This window comes from Ochlerotatus camptorhynchus, unplaced genomic scaffold (genome assembly GCF_037179485.1).
Source record: "Ochlerotatus camptorhynchus isolate MF236.1 unplaced genomic scaffold, CSIRO-AGI_Acam_v1.1 ptg000146l, whole genome shotgun sequence".
Classification (NCBI taxonomy): domain Eukaryota; kingdom Metazoa; phylum Arthropoda; class Insecta; order Diptera; family Culicidae; genus Ochlerotatus; species Ochlerotatus camptorhynchus.
The window spans coordinates 535733-555611 of NW_027040636.1; the positions used below are offsets into that span (position 1 = coordinate 535733).

General features: G+C 37.9%; 2 protein-coding genes across 4 annotated transcripts in view; one reads left to right on the forward strand and one right to left on the reverse strand.

Moving 5' to 3' along the window:
* Window positions 1-19879, reverse strand: part of Galphao (G protein alpha o subunit) — a 147937-nt gene that overhangs the window by 42827 nt on the left and 85231 nt on the right. The gene's annotated exons all lie outside the window — the stretch shown is intronic.
* Window positions 4231-19879, forward strand: part of LOC135700987 (probable cytochrome P450 49a1) — a 33512-nt gene continuing 17863 nt past the window's right edge. The window contains exons 1-2 of the mRNA XM_065221681.1: window positions 4231-5053; window positions 16770-16996. Of these exons, the coding sequence (XP_065077753.1) occupies window positions 16792-16996 (205 nt within the window). The 5' untranslated portion in view covers window positions 4231-5053; window positions 16770-16791. The remainder of the gene's footprint in view (window positions 5054-16769; window positions 16997-19879) is intronic.

Below are 19879 nucleotides of genomic sequence, written 5' to 3' on the forward strand. Positions count from 1 at the left end.
CGCAAATAAGCTGGGTGTATCGTCTACAACCGTGCATCGAGCAAAAAACGAGCCGGACTATCGACTTACAAGAAGGTAGTGACTCCAAATCGCGATGATAAACCAAATACGACGGCCAAAGCGCGATCCCGGAGGCTGTACACGACGATGCTGACGAAGTTTGACTGCGTGGTAATGGACGACGAAACCTACGTCAAAGCCGACTACAAGCAGCTTCCGGGACAGGAGTTTTATACGGCAAAAGGAAGGGGAAAGGTAGCAGATGTTTTCAAGCACATGAAACTGTCAAAGTTCGCAAAGAAATATCTGGTTTGGCAAGCCATCTGTACCTGTGGCTTGAAAAGCAGCATTTTCATAGCTTCCGGGACTGTCAACCAAGAAATTTACGTGAAAGAGTGTTTGAATAAACGTCTGCTGCCTTTCCTGAAGAAACACGGTTGTTCCGTACTGTTTTGGCCGGATTTGGCATCTTGCCATTACGGTAAAAAGGCCATGGAGTGGTACGCCGCCAACAACGTGCAGGTGGTTCCCAAGGACAAGAACCCTCCCAACACGCCAGAGCTCCGCCCAATTGAGAAATACTGGGCTATTGTCAAGCGGAACCTAAAGAAGACCAAAAAAACTGCTAAGGGCGAGCAGCAGTTCAAGGCAAACTGGCTTTCTGCGGCGAAGAAGGTGGACAAGGTGGCTGTACAAAATCTGATGGCAGGGGTCAAGCGTAAGGCCCGGCAATTCGGATTTGGAAAAGCGGAAGCCTAACTGAATATTTTTCCTGAATTTTATACTAATTGAACTTGAAAAAGAAATTTAATTTGATTTTTTAAATAAACGATTTCACCGATTTACACGCGTTTTCCCTTGACCAAATTTTGACCGTATCACCCTTTACAGACATTGGTAAAAAGTTACACATGTCCACAAATAAGATATGTGCGTGAGGAATTGCTTCTTTTTTATATCCAGTGTTATTCAAATGGGAGCTAGGTAACGGGGTACCCCATCACGCACATAATGGTTAATCAGATATCGCACAAAACGGCGAGAACTTTTCCAATCTGAAGTGATGTCTCAGAGAAAACCAAATTTTTCAAATTTTTATTTACTCACTAGGTCACTTTCACCTTGATGCGCAGCATTGGAAGCATGATGGCACATAACATCCCAGAATTAGTAAAGGAAAAGCAACGAGAAACCGTGCTGAACCATTTTACCCAGGGGTGCATTATGAACTGTTCTCCCCCTACGCCTTGAATAAATCGTGTAGAGAAAACGGTAGTAAAAACGATATTGATAACTTGCTGCAGAAAATATTCGCTTGGTGATTTGATTACGGATTGACAATAAAAAAGCTATGAAAAACCGCGCAGGGCCATTTTACCCCAGGGCAGGGGTGCATTTTGGACTGTCCCGACAGTCTTCGGCGCATGAAGTAGTTCGCCTCCTCGTGGTGTGCCCTGGAAACGTTAATTATCGAACCCAAGGGAGAGATATTGTGGCTAAACGAACTACCGCAGAGTAAGGACGCTGGAACCCCATCCAGCTCGTTCCAGGAGGTCGATAAGCCCTGCACAAACCCTCGTTGTGCAAAGGCAGGAGTGACACCGGGTTCTTAGAGTGCTTAGCACACGCAGCTGGTAAGCGGTCACGTCTGTCCTGTTTGGCCCTGGACAGTTGGCTGGCTATCACGTCTGCTCTAGAACTCAGGCGAACAACTAACAGCGAACAACAAGAGGAAGGCCCTGCACAGCTGCTCACGTCTGTCACATCTGACACAACACTAGCGATGCGCCATAGCGCAACCGGCCCCCTCCCATGACGTAATGCTTTCGGGCGGTTCCGGGGAGGGCACGGGCCTAGAGCACAGGGTAGGTTTAGTGGGTCGGGAGTGCTACTTCTCCCCACACCCTGAGTTATCTTCTCAGGTGTCTGGGAGCAGATTCCCCCCTGTATAAAAAAAAAGACAGTCTTCGGCGCAACCCAAAGCTATTCTGGTCGTTTGTGAAGACAAAAAGGAATGAGAATGGGCTACCGGTTGAAATGCATCTAGGGTAAACTCAATGAATTATTGTATGCCATAATTAGTAGTTGAATATTATGATACTTTTTTTTTGTCGAAATTTGCCTCCCTAACTCGATGGACTTATCAATGTCTATGTTGAGAGAATTGATGCTTTTCCATGATGCACATGTTATCATAAGGCTCACTTGAGCTTCACTGGCTCATAATGTTTTTCGGGACATTGTTTAAGACTCCATTGGGCCAGTAGATCTTCAAAAAGTAAACTCCAGAATAGTTTGGAGAGCGTTCCATGATGTGCATGTTGTCAAAAGGCTCTCATCAGTTCACGAACTCACAAAGATATTCAAAACATTGTTCGAGACTTTATTGAACCTGTAGAACTTCAAGATCTAAGCACCAGAATACTTTGGAGATCATAAATATGTTATTGATACCATGATGTGTATGTTGTCAAGAAGCTCTCTTGAGCTTCGTGGACCTTGAAGATGTTTAGGACATTGTTTAAGGTTCCACTGCACCAGTAGATCTTCAAGAACTAAGCTCCATAATAGTTTGGAGAGCATTAAATATCGTATTAATACAATTCCATCCATATACGGAGAATGAGCGGATAAAGGACGAAGAGGAGACCAAGATGGATAGCACTGGCAAAGCAAACATAAATAGACGAAAATACAAGGAATGGCAAGCACGGAAGAAAGCAGTAGCTAAACTGAATTCGTCTCCCAGAAAAAAGAAACCTCATGCTTTTTTTTTTTTAATAAAGCCTTAATAAATAAACGATTGACAAAAAAGTATTGGCACAATAATACAACGTAGAGTTAAGATTTAACTTTCGGCCTACTATGTACAACCCGCACTTTACCTATCTTTTTTGAAACGTTTTTTTTTCACAAAATAACATGTCCCTACTACAGATGACTTTTAAATGTATTTACCTTTCCATATGTGCCGTTGGATTTGTTAAAGAGCCGTACATTATTTATAATTTGTTAAAAATCGACACTGCTTCATTAATTTCGTCCCAATAGGATTTACTTTGTCATACGAATGAGTAATTATATTGATTTGGAGAACAAAAGACTGTAAATATTCATACTTTGCGTTCTTGAAGACTTTTTTTATGTAGCTTTTGAACTATAGTGTCGTACAAAACTGAATCGTTTAGATATATTTGATGTTCTGCCCAATAGTACGAAAATGAGCGATTTAGGCCGAAGTAAATGTTAACTCTATAGCTATATTGTATACAAATGTGAGGTTTTAAATTTCAGATATAGTGAAATGGCATCTAACCTAAGGGGTGAACTATGATCTAAATTATTCATTTAAAATGAAACATTGCAAGCAAGTTAATGTAAATTGTATTTGTTTAACGATCGGTTATCCGAATCTACAGAAAACTCTTCATTGAAATAATGAATCACAATTAAAAGCTACACTCAAAAGATTTATCACATATCAAATAGAAAAAGTTCATGTGAATTTCACATAGTTTTCCGGTAATCACATAACTGCAAATCCCATCACAAATGATCGCAGAAATGTTATAAGAAAGTCAGATGAATTTAATTATTTTGTTAATGGATGAAAAATCATGTGCGATTCCAACGGAAGCTACATAAAAACTCTTTTCGTTGTAGCACTTTTGTTACAATGTTACGTTTCTCTGCACAACGTTTGTTTTCACTCCATCGATACATATAACAAAAAAATACAAAAAAAAAGGAAGAAGATTTATTCGCTATTCATTTGGATATAATTTTCCTTATTGTTGTATGCCACTGTCTGTCAATCAAGGCAGCCACTGGCAAGCGGTCAGAGACACTACAATTATCGAACGTCACCTTATATTTTCTGTGTTGTGGAAACTATTTTCCACTTCAGTTTAAACTTAAACAGATGATTTTAACAAGCCGTAGTATGTATTCAGCTCCACCACGTACGTACATACCAACATTTCCATTACTGAGTCTCAATTTTGTTTGTTTTGCTTCATGCCTACCTACTCTGCTTCAATCTGGCAGTGCAAACCGTCTGCTCACGAATTCCTTACTATTGCGATTTGTGTTGGGTCCCTGAGTTGGCTGTAACGACTCAAATCTACAACATCGAGCATAGACCACAACAGTCAGGTTTTTTTCTTATGATCCGAGCTGTCTTTGGCAAGTTTGGCCACCATGAGGTGGGCTTGGCATACCGTCATCAGTCAGTCGCTTCCAAGACAGCCATGAAGCCATAGAAGAGCGATCGCCGACCGTTGTTCGTAGTGTAATGAGCTCACACGTGTGAAAGAAGTAAATAATTAGGCGGGGATTTAGTACGCGTGTACTATTTTTTGGTGGCCACCGTAGAACGCCGTAGTTTTGAGCACGCGATCGAGTTGAGTGAGTCGCAGTTTTGTATTTGTGTGCGAAGGCAACTCACGTCTCAAACTGATGGGCTGGGGTTTCTCAGTTCACTACGCTCGCGGTTTTACTCGCAGATTGTCACACGATCGCTACGAATGTGTGGTGGATGTCGCGCTCGCTCGCTGGTTTTTGGTGACTGATTTGTGTTGAATATCTGAGCTTCAGGATTTAATTATACTCGGTATTTGGCGGTGAGCGGATCGTTTTCTTAGTTTGGTGCCGTAAAGGCTTTTCTGTGCTACGGCGACTTTTCATATTTTTTATATGTTCTAACCTTCTTGATAGTGGTGTCGAATTGTGATCATACAACGGGCCCATTATTGTTCTACGTTTATCTTTCGTCAAGTAATCGCTGCATGTGATCGGGTGTAAATTATGCGGTCCATGATTGTTCGGGAAGTGATTGTATAGTGAAGTGACCAATGGAAGATTATTGAAGCGATCAATGTGATTTTTTGAAAAGAGAATCCTTGTATTCTATTATATGTGTATTTGGAGCAGACGATAATAACACTTGGATATCAAAACAACACACCCCAGTTTTTGCTGATTCTTCAACTAGGAGACTTGGTGTTACGAGAAAAACAGCAAAGCGCACCTTTTTTTGTTTTAAACGAAGGAAGTAAGTGATTTTTTTTTGCATTTATTGCCGGTACATAGGAGAGTAGCCTCATTCATTTTTTTTTCGCTATAATCACCTTGAACAAGTGTTTGGACTCGTGCATTTTGAAGCATGAAGCCTTTATGTAAAAAAGTGTACACCAAGATATTTATGCAACTTTTTTTAACATAGACAATTATCTATTTACCAATTCAAGGAGACTCCAAACAGAAAGCTTTCTGAGAGACTTGTATCATAAGTGAATCATGACAAGAAGTGAGAAACCCAAAATCTTGGATGGATACGGAGAGAAGCTCTTGAAAGTGAAATGATTGTTAGGCTGTACTTATGTAACCTGCATCCTCTTCATTCGTTTCACACATATTTATCGTGTGTATAATTCAATTAACATACTATCGAGCTGCATGTTGATAGTTGCGTTATTTGCGACGATCGGTCGTGGATGACGGCAATAGGAAACGCCTTCCTATTCATTTGGTTTTATAGCATGCTGCAGATGGTATCTCACAGTGTCTTTGAAAAGCAGACAGTCACGATCATGTACACCATACCATTCATAAAATGAACTTGATCTTCTCTCGAAGTCCGTCGCGAACCCGATTTGCAGCGACTTTTGCTTTTATTTTCCACGTTTCCTTTTCCCCTCGCATACTGTTGCGAAATCGGACCGGCACGTGCTTTATGTTTTCTATTTTTTGTTTACTTTTGAACATTGATTATGTGATGATTCAATCGATTTAGAAAGGTGAAACTGTAAATATGTTGCTTTTCGGTTTGCAGGTTGAAAAACAAACGTACAAACAAATCATGCCGCAAGGTCGAAAGAAGCAGATGCTATCAAGTTCAAATGCGTTCCTTTATTATAGTGAAAAAAAAATCAACGAAAATCATAAAAAATGAGGTGAACTATGGTAAAGAAAAATCTTTCGAAAAAAGGCCACGGACAAATGGAAATGTTTTTTTTTTCTTCTCTATACATTCATCTCAAAAGAGAACAGTAGTTGAATGAACATTCATTTGAACTAACGAATTCGATTGGATGTTCACCTTGCCAGATCAAGCAGAATCGAATGGATTATGCATGTCGAGTAAGTTCCAAAAGTTCACGGTTGGGGAGAAAATTCCGGTTTATTGACGTCAATGCTTAGTTTTCCGTTCCATCAGCGTCATTTGCATTTTTAATATTAAATCATCCTCTTGCTCGATATAAAGTATATAATATGAATACAGACAAATTTTATTCCTTCTCGATTATGGAATCACGAAATTTTTAGGTATTTGCGTTCATAGGATTTATTTTATACAAAGCTTTAAGTTGTTTTTATGTAAAATCTTTTCTTAGCATTATATACACAAAACAAAGGACACAATTAATTTGGATCGTGTATTTTTGGAAAATCGTGGAAGCATCGTGTTGCCAAAATGCGATCTCGCTGAAATATGTTGATCAAACACCGCTTAATCTTGTTTAGCAGTCGACTTACGCTTCTGACTTATCAACAGTATCCGAATGCTTTTCCATGATTTAAAATGTTTACGTTGTACTGACCTAGCCCGCCTTTTGTGGGGGTAAATTTAAAGAGCTAGGACCTCACAAGTTGAATTGTTTAACAAATGTTGTATCAATGGTTGGAAAGATTATCTATTTATTTAACATTTACATGAACATTTGGATTATATTGGTTGAAAAATCAGTCGGTGAAGTTGAGCTATAAGAAATATTTTCTTTGATTTTCAAGAAAAAAATATTTTGCTAAAAAAAGCTATTAATTTCAAAACAAAAATTCGATCGTAATAATCTTTAAACTGAACATATTTTGCTGAATTTTTTACCAGTATTGCCTCGTGAGTTTAAGTTTCATCTGATCAAGTTTGTATGAAATTCGTGAGAAAATTAAAAAAAGAACTTTTATTTTATACAAATATTGCAAAATTAATCTACTTAAAAAAGGATCATTTAATAAATTGTCTTTTTTATTTTGGCCTTTCGAAAGAGGCCAGTTCCACGTTCCATTGATGAATCTATTATATTTTTCCTCTCGAATTCTATGAAACTTTGCCTAATTATTCACTAGGGGAAATGAACCAAGTTTGTGCCGCTGAGTCGCAATTTACGCGGTACGTTTTTAACGATTTCTCGACAACGATACGACCTATCTACTTGATTCCAATCACATTATCCGTTTCAAACTATAGGTAATCGAATGGAATACTTTTAAAAAATCACAATTTTTGGTGTAATTACTGAAATTTTTAAAATATGTCTATATGGACCATAGCATGCTATAATAACGAATGGCATCAAAATCCGATTTATAAAAAAATATTTAAGCATGTGAAAAATCAAGAGTTCATAGTCACACTAGCCCTCTCGGTAATGTACCGGTGCCCCCGGGGAAGTGGCCAATTCTCAACAAGAACTAAAACTCATCGTGCGACATATTAAATTTCATGATTTGACAAATCTTGGCCAGTAATGGCTTTATTGAGAGTCCATGGTCACACTAGCCCTCCCAGACATGTTCCGGTGCCCCCGGGGAAATGGCAAATTCTCAACAAGAACCAAAACCCATCGTGCGACATATCAAACTTCACGATTTGACCAGTAATGGCCTTATTGAAAGTCCATGGTCACACTAGCCTTCCCGGGAATGTTCTGGTGCCCCCGGGGAAGTGGCCAATTCTCAACAAGATCCAAAACCCATCGTGTGACATATCAAACTTCACGATTTGACAAATCTTGGTCAGTAATGGTCTTATTGAGAGTCCATGGTCACACTAGCCCTGCCAGACATGTTCCGGTGCCCCCGGGGAAGTGGCCAATTCTCAACAAGAACCAAAACCCATCGTGTGACATATCAGTTCAGTTGTGCGGCATAATCACGTCAGTAATGGAAAATTCACTGTTGATATAGAGAAAATTAATACGCCTAAAGATGCGTTTGAAGTGTTCATGGACCGCAGTATTATTGAAACTATTGTAAAATACACGAATGCGGAAGGTGGCCATGACACTTTATTCAAGCCTGTAAATATAGATTCAATGCATGCGTTTATTGGAATCTTGATTGGTGCTGGGAAATTAATACTCGGGAGCTATGGTCAAGTGAGGAGCTTATTACACGCGTATTTTATTCTGCCATCATGAGTCGAAACAGGTAGTTGTTGACTAAAATTAAGTTCCTTGTTGATTAAATTATGTTTCGTGTTTAGATTTCAGCATATATGCCGATATATTCGGTTCGATGATTCGTTGTCAAGACGACCTGCCCGATCTAGCAGCGAAACTAGCCAAATCTACAGCACTAAACTTAGATTCTGGACGGCCAACCCTGGCAACCGATCGATTGCGACTGATTCGCCCAATAACTGAAAAAATCCGAGAAAATATGTGTAGCTCTTACATTCCTTCTATGGATTTGACTGTAGATGAGCGAATGATTCCTTTCCGCGGTAGATGTGCCTTCAGCGTCTACATGAAAGGAAAACCATGTAGATACGACATAAAAGTTTGGGCTGCAGTGGATGCTCAAACTTCTGTTCTTACCAATTTTGACATTTATACAAGTTAATAATATGATCTTCTTGTGAATTAATTATTTTATTTGAATCATTTTATAACAAAATTGAGAACATTGTGTAATACACTGGAGTCGCTTTTCACGCGGGTGATACGTCCCGCGTAAAGAAAACCGCGTAAAAAAAGACCGTGTAAAAAAAACCGCGTAAAAAGCGACTCTGGTGTATAACGATAAACCGCGTAAATTCTAAAATCCGCGTTAAAAACCAAAATCATCGTAAAAAAACCGCGTAAATTCCGAAATCCGCGTAAAAAAAACCGTTTAAATTTTGAAATCCGTGTAAAAAAAAAACCGTGGCGCACTAGAAAATTACCGGGAGGGCTAGTGTGACTATGGACTCTCAATAAGGCCATTACTGCCCAAAATTTGTCAAATGATGAAGTTTGATATGTCGCACGATGGGTTTTGGTTCTTGTTGAGAATTGGCCACTTCCCCGGGCACCGGAACATTTCCGGGATGCCCAATGTAATCGTGGACCGTCGGTATAGCTACCATTGGTCCAATTACATCATTTGAGAGAAAAAACATGATGTCCATCGTGTGTATACTTATTACAGAACAGTAAAGCCAAATGCCGACCAAAAGTGACCCCAACGGGAACCGGAATAACTCCGGAACCATGTATTGATCCAAATATTTTCAGATAGATTCAAAAACTTCAATAGATTCCCAACAAAATGCAATTTGTTGTGAAGAAAAAGATTGAGAAATTATGTTTTTAGAGCTAATTGAATTTTGAAATCTATGCAAATTCAGACGTTAGGCACGCAAAGGTTAAATATGATGCATCAAACCGGAGTGTCATATATAGTACAAGTTTACATTATAGATCGTGTAAAATGAGATATTATGACAATGACGTTTCGAAGTGTTTGGAAGGAATTGGAATCAAGAAGCAGTGTTAGATTTTAAACAATATCTCAAAAAAATTTGACTCTTTATCAAATCCAACGTACGTATGGAAAGGTAAATACCATGTTTAGTTCAAAACCGGTCGCAAAAGTGAGCTAAATTTCGGGCCGTGCTTAGTATAACGGAAATTTTTTTCATATTAACAATATGCCTTTTCCATACCCGGCAATAGCGACCCGAAAAAAATATTGCTTCACGCACCATCTAGCGTTGAAAATAAAATAGCAATAATCATCGAGGGCGCGAATATAGCACTTATTACTAAAATAATTGTAAAATTATTTTCATTAACTACATCTTGAACATTACATGAAAATTTGCCTGACGTGCCACTGTTGTCATCTAATAAAATAATATGCTAAAAAACATACGTTTAGAATATACAAATTTTCATTTGGTTTATCCCACGTGGAGATAAAAAAAATGCATTGGTAGCCTTTTCGGTCACAGTGGCGTTTTCATCGCTAAAAACTCGGTTCACCGGATGAGCAAACAAGGACATCATATTGATAATATAATATATTTGATGACGGAAATTAGATCTTAACCCAATCAGATCAAGTAAAAATTTTGTAAATTTGTGTATTCATTGCGAGTTTATACTTATGTTAGCTTGATACATTTATATCACAATTTAGAACAACGTTCTCCATGGCGTTTGGGGCCTCAGATAGCCTAGTCAGTTAAGGCATGGTATTACCAAGTCAGAGGTGACGGCTTCGATTCCCAGTCCGGTCTTGACTTCCCTGGGTATGATTGTGCTTGCCACACATATACTAATGCATTGGTTGGCATAAAAAACTCTCAATTAATAACTGCTTAGTTGAGAGTAGGCTTGAATTTGTGTAAGAGCGTCAAAGCCAGGAAGAAGAAGAAGAATTCGCCATGGTGTAGCAATCCAACCGAAATCCAGCGAAACTAAACTTTTCACTTGAACAATTAGCTTGCTCATGTTTCCATTCACTGCTTAATGGTAGAACTAGCAGATTTTTTTTCGATGTGTTTACTAAGCCTTGGATTCAAAGCATTTCAAGTAGATGCCTGAGCAAACCGGTCTTGACCAGCCCCAGAGCTTTATTTGCCTAACCAATACGACTAGCAGAAACTCGTCAGATGTTTCAACACAGTTTTGACCCGTAAAGTGAGCCGGCCATCACAGCTGCGTCCGTCCTTTATGACGAAGGTTTAGAGCAGGGTCTAGCGCGACAGCATGTGTTTTTTTCTTCATTAGGCGTGCATACATACAAAAGGCGAGAATGTTAATTTTAAATCGAATGGATACTTTACAGCAGAGTCGAAGTCAATAAGAGTCCGGCAAAGAGTGTAGGCAAAAGCACCAATCGATCTGTCAAGCGGGGTACCAAACGACCAAAGCAAATAAACAATGGCCCAGGGACTGCAAGTATTGCAAATATTATAGAAAATATTCCAGACATTTTTTATGAAAACATCATTTAGTGCATTGAAATGTTATTGCAAACAGTTGGTTGCAATTATGTCAAGTCCTAGTTGATTTATTTCCCAGAAGCTTCGGTACCGATATACAATTTTGCGCCTCGAAATCAAAGTCATTTGATGCTAACGCAAAAAATGGCCGCTAAAACTGATGATAAATCAATCTCAAGCCATGCTGCTTGTTTGCATAATTTTCTCTTTGCGGGACTCTAATTAACATCGACTCGCTTTACAGGTCGATAAAGTGCTTCTGTAATAAGTTGTTGTTGCTTTTGTTGATCAGTCGGAAATAAATAATGTTTAGAATTTACTTGACATTTTATATGATTAGATAGAGGTAGAAGATATTCATTTGGTTATTATTATAAATTTTGACCAACATTAAATCTAAACTCTTTATGATAAATGAAGCATCGTCAATTTCATTATTATGATAAGCATTGATGTTGATCACCACTGTCATCGTTCATCACCATCTGTTGTTTCAAATGAAATCATATCGATGACTAACTGTTAAGTATCTGGTAGAATATATGTTTTCAAAGAAATGTGAAAAGCAATGTCATAGGGGAAATGGATGTAATGTCGGCCTAAATGTCCCGAATTTGGGCCCATACATAAATTCAGCAATTGACTAAATTTTCAATAGCGACCAAAAATATCCATTAGTACCGTCCCAATGACGCGTTCATTTAGATAAAATTGATAAATAGCAGATTTTTAGCGATGGGCCCAATCTTATAGGCCAACATTAGAGCCATTTCCCCTATATGCTTTATCATTAAGAATTGATAAGGAAGGTAACAGGTTATTTGCCAACGTTCCATGATCAGTTGAGGTACATGAAGCTAAATCTGGTAGGCATACAACAGTTTTATAGTGTAGTTAAAGTCCTAGTTATATTACTACCGCATAGAACCTTTATGAAATCACAAGTAACTCTTGTATTATCATTATAAAAATTACAAAATAAGAGTAAATATACCAAGCATTATGATTGCTACTGGGGGAAGTCTTGGCATATGGAGTTTAATTAGAGCAGCGTTTCTCAGTCTATGGGTCACGACCCAATGGTGGGTCTCAGGCTATCCTTAGGTGGCCGCAAGACTCCAGTTTTTCACAGTTTACGGAAAATTGTTCTGATTCTGAATATAAAATTATGACAACATATACATTTTCTTATGATGTATCAAACAGAATCATTCTTAAATGGGTTTGGTGTTGGTTGAGCAATTTCTTTTAAGCTCGCTACAATGGCCAGTGTTTCAAAACAGTTTGAGAATTTACATGCCCTTTACAGCAATTTGCATTGCTGTTTATGAGACAGGTTTTTTTTTGCTTTTCAATTATATAGAACTATTATAACTATAACTAACTATATTTGACCTAGGACATTTTGGCCTTTTAAAGCATTTTAGGAGCGATTCAAATATGACGTCCGCTCTTGAAGAAAGGAGGGGGTCCTGGAATGTATGACAGTACGTGTAATAGGTATGGGACAAAGCGTGACATAGGTGGGGAGGACGTTGGGTAAACAAATCTAAAACTTGTGGACCTTATATGTGTATCGCTCCTTAGGTCTTTCTTTAGCAACTTGTAGCGGCCCCGAGGCAGCTACGGTGCTGTTGTTTGTTCCCGATAGGTTTCATAAACGGATGGCTTAAGCGCCACCTCCGAAGAGGACCACCTGTCGTGTTTCACGATGCCCGGCTAGATACTGGCCAAATGTGCCAGTTCTCAAATTCGTCAACAGTGTCGGGAACAAGACCAACTGAGCCGAGTGACTCAAGAAAGGAGAGAGCATACCCACCGAAATCCCAAGATCCTAACTACCGAGTCAGCGGATGGTGGCTTGCTGGACGTTAGCCGGAGTGCCTTGGTAACGTAGGCAACTCCCTTCGGATAGGCAACCGGGAAGCTTTGATACCCGCGCTTGGTAAGGGTTGGCGACAATAAGCAAAGCCGCGGTGCGAGGCAGCGCTATTGATCAACGGTCGCTTTGTTGGCTGTTGAATCCTATAGAAAGCGAACACGCGGAAAGTCGTTGACCGTGCAAACGACACAATTAACCTATTATCGGCACACACAAATTTCGTAAATTGGTTTTACCATGCCGTTATCTGGAACGCTTACACAACTTCGCACAACAATTACAACACTATAATGCTATCTAGCTTTAGCCTATACGGGGAACATAGAATCGATTAAAATACATCTGAGGACACTTCACGTTTTCTACTACTAACCAATCACACCGCGGAAAAAACTACAGAATCGCGCCCTTCTTCTATCACAGTCAGGATCAAAGTGAAAGAGGCGATTACTGAATTTCCTCAGAAAAGTCCCAAGGCATGATTACCGGAAATGGAAGTTCAACGGATTTCATTAGTTACGATCGTGAGAGATCAAATGAAGTATCTCTTTCCCTCTTCAATCGAACTCGGTCTGTCTATCTTGTTCCCTTCTACTGCTAACAACTCTCAGAACTATCCCATTCGGTTTTCTCTATCCGAGTAACGAAAAATACGAATGGTGAAACTCTTCGGAGAAGCTACGTAAGCAATACGTTTCGCTAACCTCTTTACGCGTAGGTAACTGACTTGCATACAAGTTGCAAACTACAATTCGTTTCATTTAGCTTACTTTCAGTCCATTTAAGTTAATATTACAAATTGAACGACGATTAATTTAAGAATGGATATTTGAAAATAAATAAGAACAAGTAACAAAAATATAATCTAACGAAAATGTCTACCGTTACAAACTTTCGGTGGTTCGCTGGGCACTTTCTGAGATTGCCAGCTATTTTAGTATTTTAATAGAATTCCATGACATTTAGGATATTTTCAAGTTTTTTGGTCAATTTTGGAGATAATAAATTATTATTGATGCTTCAGGACTTTTCGACATTTTAAGGTCGTCAAGGTGTTGTCAAAGTTATTTGGTTTTCAAGCCACAATTTGAGGCCATTTCATCGTGTTCTGACATTTAACACTCAAGTGTTTTGATAGCTCCATTCAAGTTGTTAGACCATTTCTGGCTTTTTTGGAAATTATCAGATGAACTAGCCAAGTGCTAAAAATCTCAATAATAAAGTTATTAAAAAATGTGTTTGAGATTTTAACCTATTTTGAAGTTCTAATGGTAGGGGAAATGTCTCTAATGTTGGCCTACGGATCTAAGATTGGGCCCATCGGTAAAAATCTGCTATTTATCAATTTTATCTAGATGAACGCGTTATTGGGACGTTACTAATGGATATTGTCGATTGCTGAATTTATGTATGGGCCCAAATTAGGGACACTTAGGCCGACATTGCCTGCATTTCCCCTATGTCATGCATATAAACGGTTTTTGGAAGTCATTTACAGTAATTTTGTCGTTTCTAAGATCTAAGAAAAAATAATAATATTAATCGCTGCGTTAAATCACTCATAATTTTGAGCTCAACTTGACACAATCTGCGCATTTTTTACTAGGTTCTTTTCTTTTGTTCGGTACATAACTACTGTGACTATTAGATTGTATTAGGTTGATCTATTGTGAACACACTTGTTTTCATTGAGTGCATGTCGTTCTACATTGAAAGAGAAGAAGTAGTCGGTTTAGATACAGTTATCATTCCTGTTGTTCTCGCATGGAACAACTACTAATTAGAAGGTTATGATATTTTTATTTTTCGATGACATTGTAGCTCCCCGTCAAATGACACGCCTTTTTTGCAATTATACTTATAATTTTAGCCATGCATCTGAACCCGGGTCCTAACTTTTTTTTGTATCTTGTTTGGAATAGAAATAAAAACAGGGTCTCATAACAATCAAAGAAAGAATAGAACCTAGTAATGCACCCTCGAGAGACGATCTACTGGTGACACACAACTTAAATTGAAACGAATTATCGTATGAATTTACTCCAAATCTATCATCTATCTAGATGGGCATCTTTTTCTCTCTATGAAATTGCCCCATAACTTTTGATAAACGCCTAGTATCTGCGTAGCTATTCAGTGTACTGTGTTTTCATTTGTAAGAGGTGTGTAGCGACGGAAAAAATTCTAGAAGAAACTATTAGATGCTTCTTCCAGCAGCATCATTTAGAATATCAGTTGGCTGGTCTGCAAGATATGATTTGTTAAGGATTAGTTTAGATAAAAAGTAATTATTTAAATAAACGGGATGATTTCCGGTATTGCTGAAAAATTTAACCTGTCACCACAATTCGCAAGGATGATTCGGTGAGTTCTAATCTGAGAAAGATGAACGATAATTATTTTTCACTGTTTTCAAACTCAAGAAGAGTCATTCATGAAATAAGTCCTTCCGAACAAGTTGGAGGCGCCTCAGGCTGAAAGCCTCCTAAATAAAGATAAATCAATCAATCAATCCTTCCGAACAAAGATCATGAAACTGTGACAACCCTGCATTATCCCTTCATGTTGATAATTTGTAAGGTACCATTGTTCATATCAACAGTGAATGGAATTGCAAAGTAATATTGTTGGCAATTTGCAAAGCGAGTTCCTGCTGAAAGACTTAATTTATTTGTTAATATTGATTTTCCATAGCGTCAGTTTTGTCCCAAAACATTAATGAAGGGAAATAGTAATCCGAAATGCTGACAGTTTCGTATTTAAAATATTGAGCTGTTTGGTGATGTCTATCGAACATAGCCACACACACCTAATTAGGACCGATGAGTTTGTATGATGATAAGTTCAGAATCCGATGAACCGAATAAAATCTCTCTAGTGTAAAAGCTAACATCGCATAAAAGTGGCGGCCTTTTAAGGGATGGTCTATAAATAACAAAAAAAAATTAGGGTAAGGGGGGGGGGTCTGCAGAAGATATGAATGATCATGTATTAAGTATAGTAAAACACCTTACGAAGTAGGAGGGCGTTTTAAAATTGGTCAAAAATATGCTACGTCATTTATGGATGGACCGGCGCCGGTGGTGTAGTGGTAAGCATGACTGCTTTCTCACCCCAAAGGGTCTGGGTTCAATCCCAGCCGAAGTCGATGGGATTTTTCTGAAGCATAAATATCTCTGGTCATGTCTACCTTCGGAAGGGAAGTAAAGCCGTTGGTCCTGGCCCATGTGTGTTGAATGGGTGTGATATCCTACGCAGTTGTAAAAGCTGCCTTCCTGTACATCCGATTGCCGTCAATTGATGGCAATCTATGTCCATCGGTGATTGGCACTACATTGCGGAACAGAGACCGACGTTAATTAAAGGAAAAACTACATTTATGGATGGTCCCTAATGTTTGGAAAACTTATCGTGTCTTTAAAGAATTCACTTATTGTCGATCACTGCACAGTTTATGCCCGGGAGCGGAACATGCGAGCCAAATAATAAATTTTACCCCATTGATCACTATATGTTAACAAACAATCATCAATGAGAAAACATGGAAGCGTAACCAACGTGATTTTCGTTCAATAACCCTAAAATAACAGCTGCCTATGAAAGCTACGGTTTGCGGTATTTGCTTTTCAATGCTTTCAGCTCTTAATGTCAACTCTGGATTTCCAAAACCTGTTTCGTATGAATATATTAATGTGAAATCTTCTCTCCAAAAATCGAGTCTCATCAGTACCGTGTTATATCCGCTCATCGATTTCCAGTTTCAGAATTGCTTTGATGTGGCAATGGGCTAGACGCTCGTACTACACGTAATAATTTCTTTCGTCTATCATATTGTATCATCTGTTTCTCTTTCTAATTGTTGTTTTTTATCTCTTCATTTGTTGATCCGTGCAGGCAAAATTAAGACCCGAGGAATATGGTAGGACAAAGAATAGCAAACTCTTTACTAAAGAGATCAGCGTTTTCATCGGCAATCAATGTGCTACCAAACGAAGCGGCCGCCACAACCATCGATCCACCGTTGGCGGATTTTCGAGGCCACGTCAAACCGTACTCGGAGGTACCGGGGCCAAAGGAACTGCCTCTGATAGGCAACAGCTGGCGGTTTGCACCGTTGATTGGTGAGTAGGTTGACAATATTTGAAACTTAAGCATGTTTAATGGAGTGATGCTTGTTTTTGAGGCTATTTATAGCATTTCTTCATTTCTTCTATTGTATGCATGTTGTTAAAGCAACAATGTCAGTTCCAATTTTTGTTGTCATCAGCATTATGCCCATGTACGTTGAGACTTCAAGATAATTTGTTTCAATAATTGATTTTGGAGCTAGTAAAAAAAAGACATTCAGTTAAAATTGACGGTTATAAGCCATTTCTTTCTACTCCCTATATCAAATTTGAAGTAAAATCGGTTCTAAAATATTGCGAAAACAAATTATCGAATATCTAATTATATTACCTCTGTACAACATTCATCAATAGAATAATTTATTACAACCAAATAGAAGTATAATAATAAGTAACCAAACACTACACAAGCTTGGAAATAAAACAGCTTTGTATGACATATAAAATCCAATGTGAGTGGGTTTTTAAATCATGTATTGTAACTGATTCGTTGGAGTAAAACCTGTCGAAAGAGATCATGCCTTACGCAATCGAAATTTATCCTGACCACACCCAATACATTATTCGTTGACCTGAGCAAACGTGCCAAAAATGGCATTACATCTCAATTAACCGGGTCACAATTTCATGCATCGTGGGGAATCTGTCAACAAGAATATGCATAAATTTGTGTCAGCATGTCTCGCGCTTTGCTCTTTTCATCACAGACCCAGCAAATGTGATTGTTAAAAGGCAATAACATTTACATCATAACCAATGTTGACTACACTGGCACCATGGCTCATGTAGGGTGCGAACATAAGGAGGAAAACGGGGATGAACATAATCAATCAATTGATAGCAACCAGTTTTTACACCAAACGACCCGTCCTTACCGTATACTCGCAAGTCATGATAAATTTCAATTATGGGGACATTATTGCGTGCAATTATTCACGGTATATTGTTGTAGAGATTCGGTGGTGCAAGGCAGTAAAATACGTATAGAATTACACGGCGTTATCATTATGGTGATTTAATTATATAGCTTCCAAATCAATTCACGATATTTTAATGTATTCTTATTAACTCACAGGTTTTATTATGTCATGATTTTATAAAAGTGTAACAATGTCAGTATTAGAACAATAAACTCATCATACTGTTTTTTCCCATATTTAGTACTGCTTTTTGCTGTGAATTTCATACAAATTAGCAATCATGATTTAACATTATTTTGTAATAGTCAATGGATATGAAAATTTGATCAAATCTACCAATTTATTGAACTTAGTGTGCATAAATTACCAATTATCCAAAAAAAAATGTGCTATTTTTCAAAACCATAGCTTATTTCATTGCAAATTTTCTTAATAATGTTCATAATGGAACGTAACTAATAGGTTAAAAGACGGCTTCGGCAATACCTTATTCTATTATCGATTGTATTGTATTGTATTGAGAGCTCTATTTTGGCATGTGGATGCATTGTGTTTCGGAGCATGTTGGCCAAATTTGAGTTATCTAGGGCTTTGTTTGTTTTGTGTTTCAGGCATGTGGAGTAGATGCACAATACAGTGTTGCCCATAAAACAGCTGATTGATCATGTCATAAATTATCAACTTCTGAAACAATTAATAACTTAATTTGACGTTTGGCTGACAACCGAGCTTGCACAAAGTATGCACAAATATGGTAAAAGGCTAGGTGATACTAATAAAGTTTAGTTTTTCCATAGTAATTTCCGAATAAACTTCAAATGGATTGTGCCGAGTCAGTTTCTTACCAAATGATGTCAACGACGGGTGATTATATTCGATTTAATTTTCCTTGCCAGGTGTATTAAGAAAAAATCTTCATCGAGACGGACGAAATATCTGCACATGTCTATACCGCTACTTTCAATATTTGTGACCGGGGTGTGGTTGTGTTCAGATATAAAAAATTGAATCTTTACAGAAGATTCAAGTTATGCGAACATCATTTGATTTCAGGAAATCTCGTAGTAGTTCTGAGATCTTCGTAAAATTTCAGAGATTGATGCACAACTTCAAACAATTCAGGTAACTTTTTGTCGAACTTCAGGAAACTTCGGCAAACTTCAGGAAAGAACTTCGTAGAAATTCAGGTAACTTTTGTAAATAATCAGAAAACTTCGTATAAATGGGAACGTTGTACATGTTTGGGGCACTCCGTAGAAGAAATTGGAACATTGTTTAGTTTCAGGGACCTACTTCAATTTTAGGGCACTTCATTGAAATTTGATGGAATTTTAATACTTCACGGAATTCTGTACAAGCTCAAGAAACCTCGTGAAACTTCGCGGAAAATCAACGAGAATCGTTGAAGTGCAGCAAACTTTTCAGGAGAAATTTACGTAGTAATTCGAGAAACTGCGTAATACTTCATAGAAGATCAATCAGTTTCGAAAAAAAGTTCAGTACGCTTCTAAGAACTTTAGCGATCTTTGTTTCAGTATAGGGAACTTCGTAGCTGTTTGTCAGAGATCTAACTTCAAACAAGTTCAATGAACTTCCTGATTTTTTTTACTCCGTTTACAGTGCCTTTCCTTTAGGCAACACATGACTTTAATCTTTTTTTTTCAATTATAAAATTCATCGAACGCATTATTATATTCGTAATTTTACTAGATCATTCCTTATGAATAAGAGATTCTTGGTATTTTATTGAGAATTGTATACAAAGCACGAAAATTGAATAAATTTCAAGAAATAAATCGGTGATAAGGTCGTGTTACCTAAACGGAAAGGCTGTATCAGATGCTGAATCATATTCGTAAAAAATGATGAGGGTTTTCCGGATGTTGGTAGAATGAAGAGAGCTTGGAAAAAAACATTAAACTTCGAATATGTACAGGGAAGGAAATGAGGAAATTTT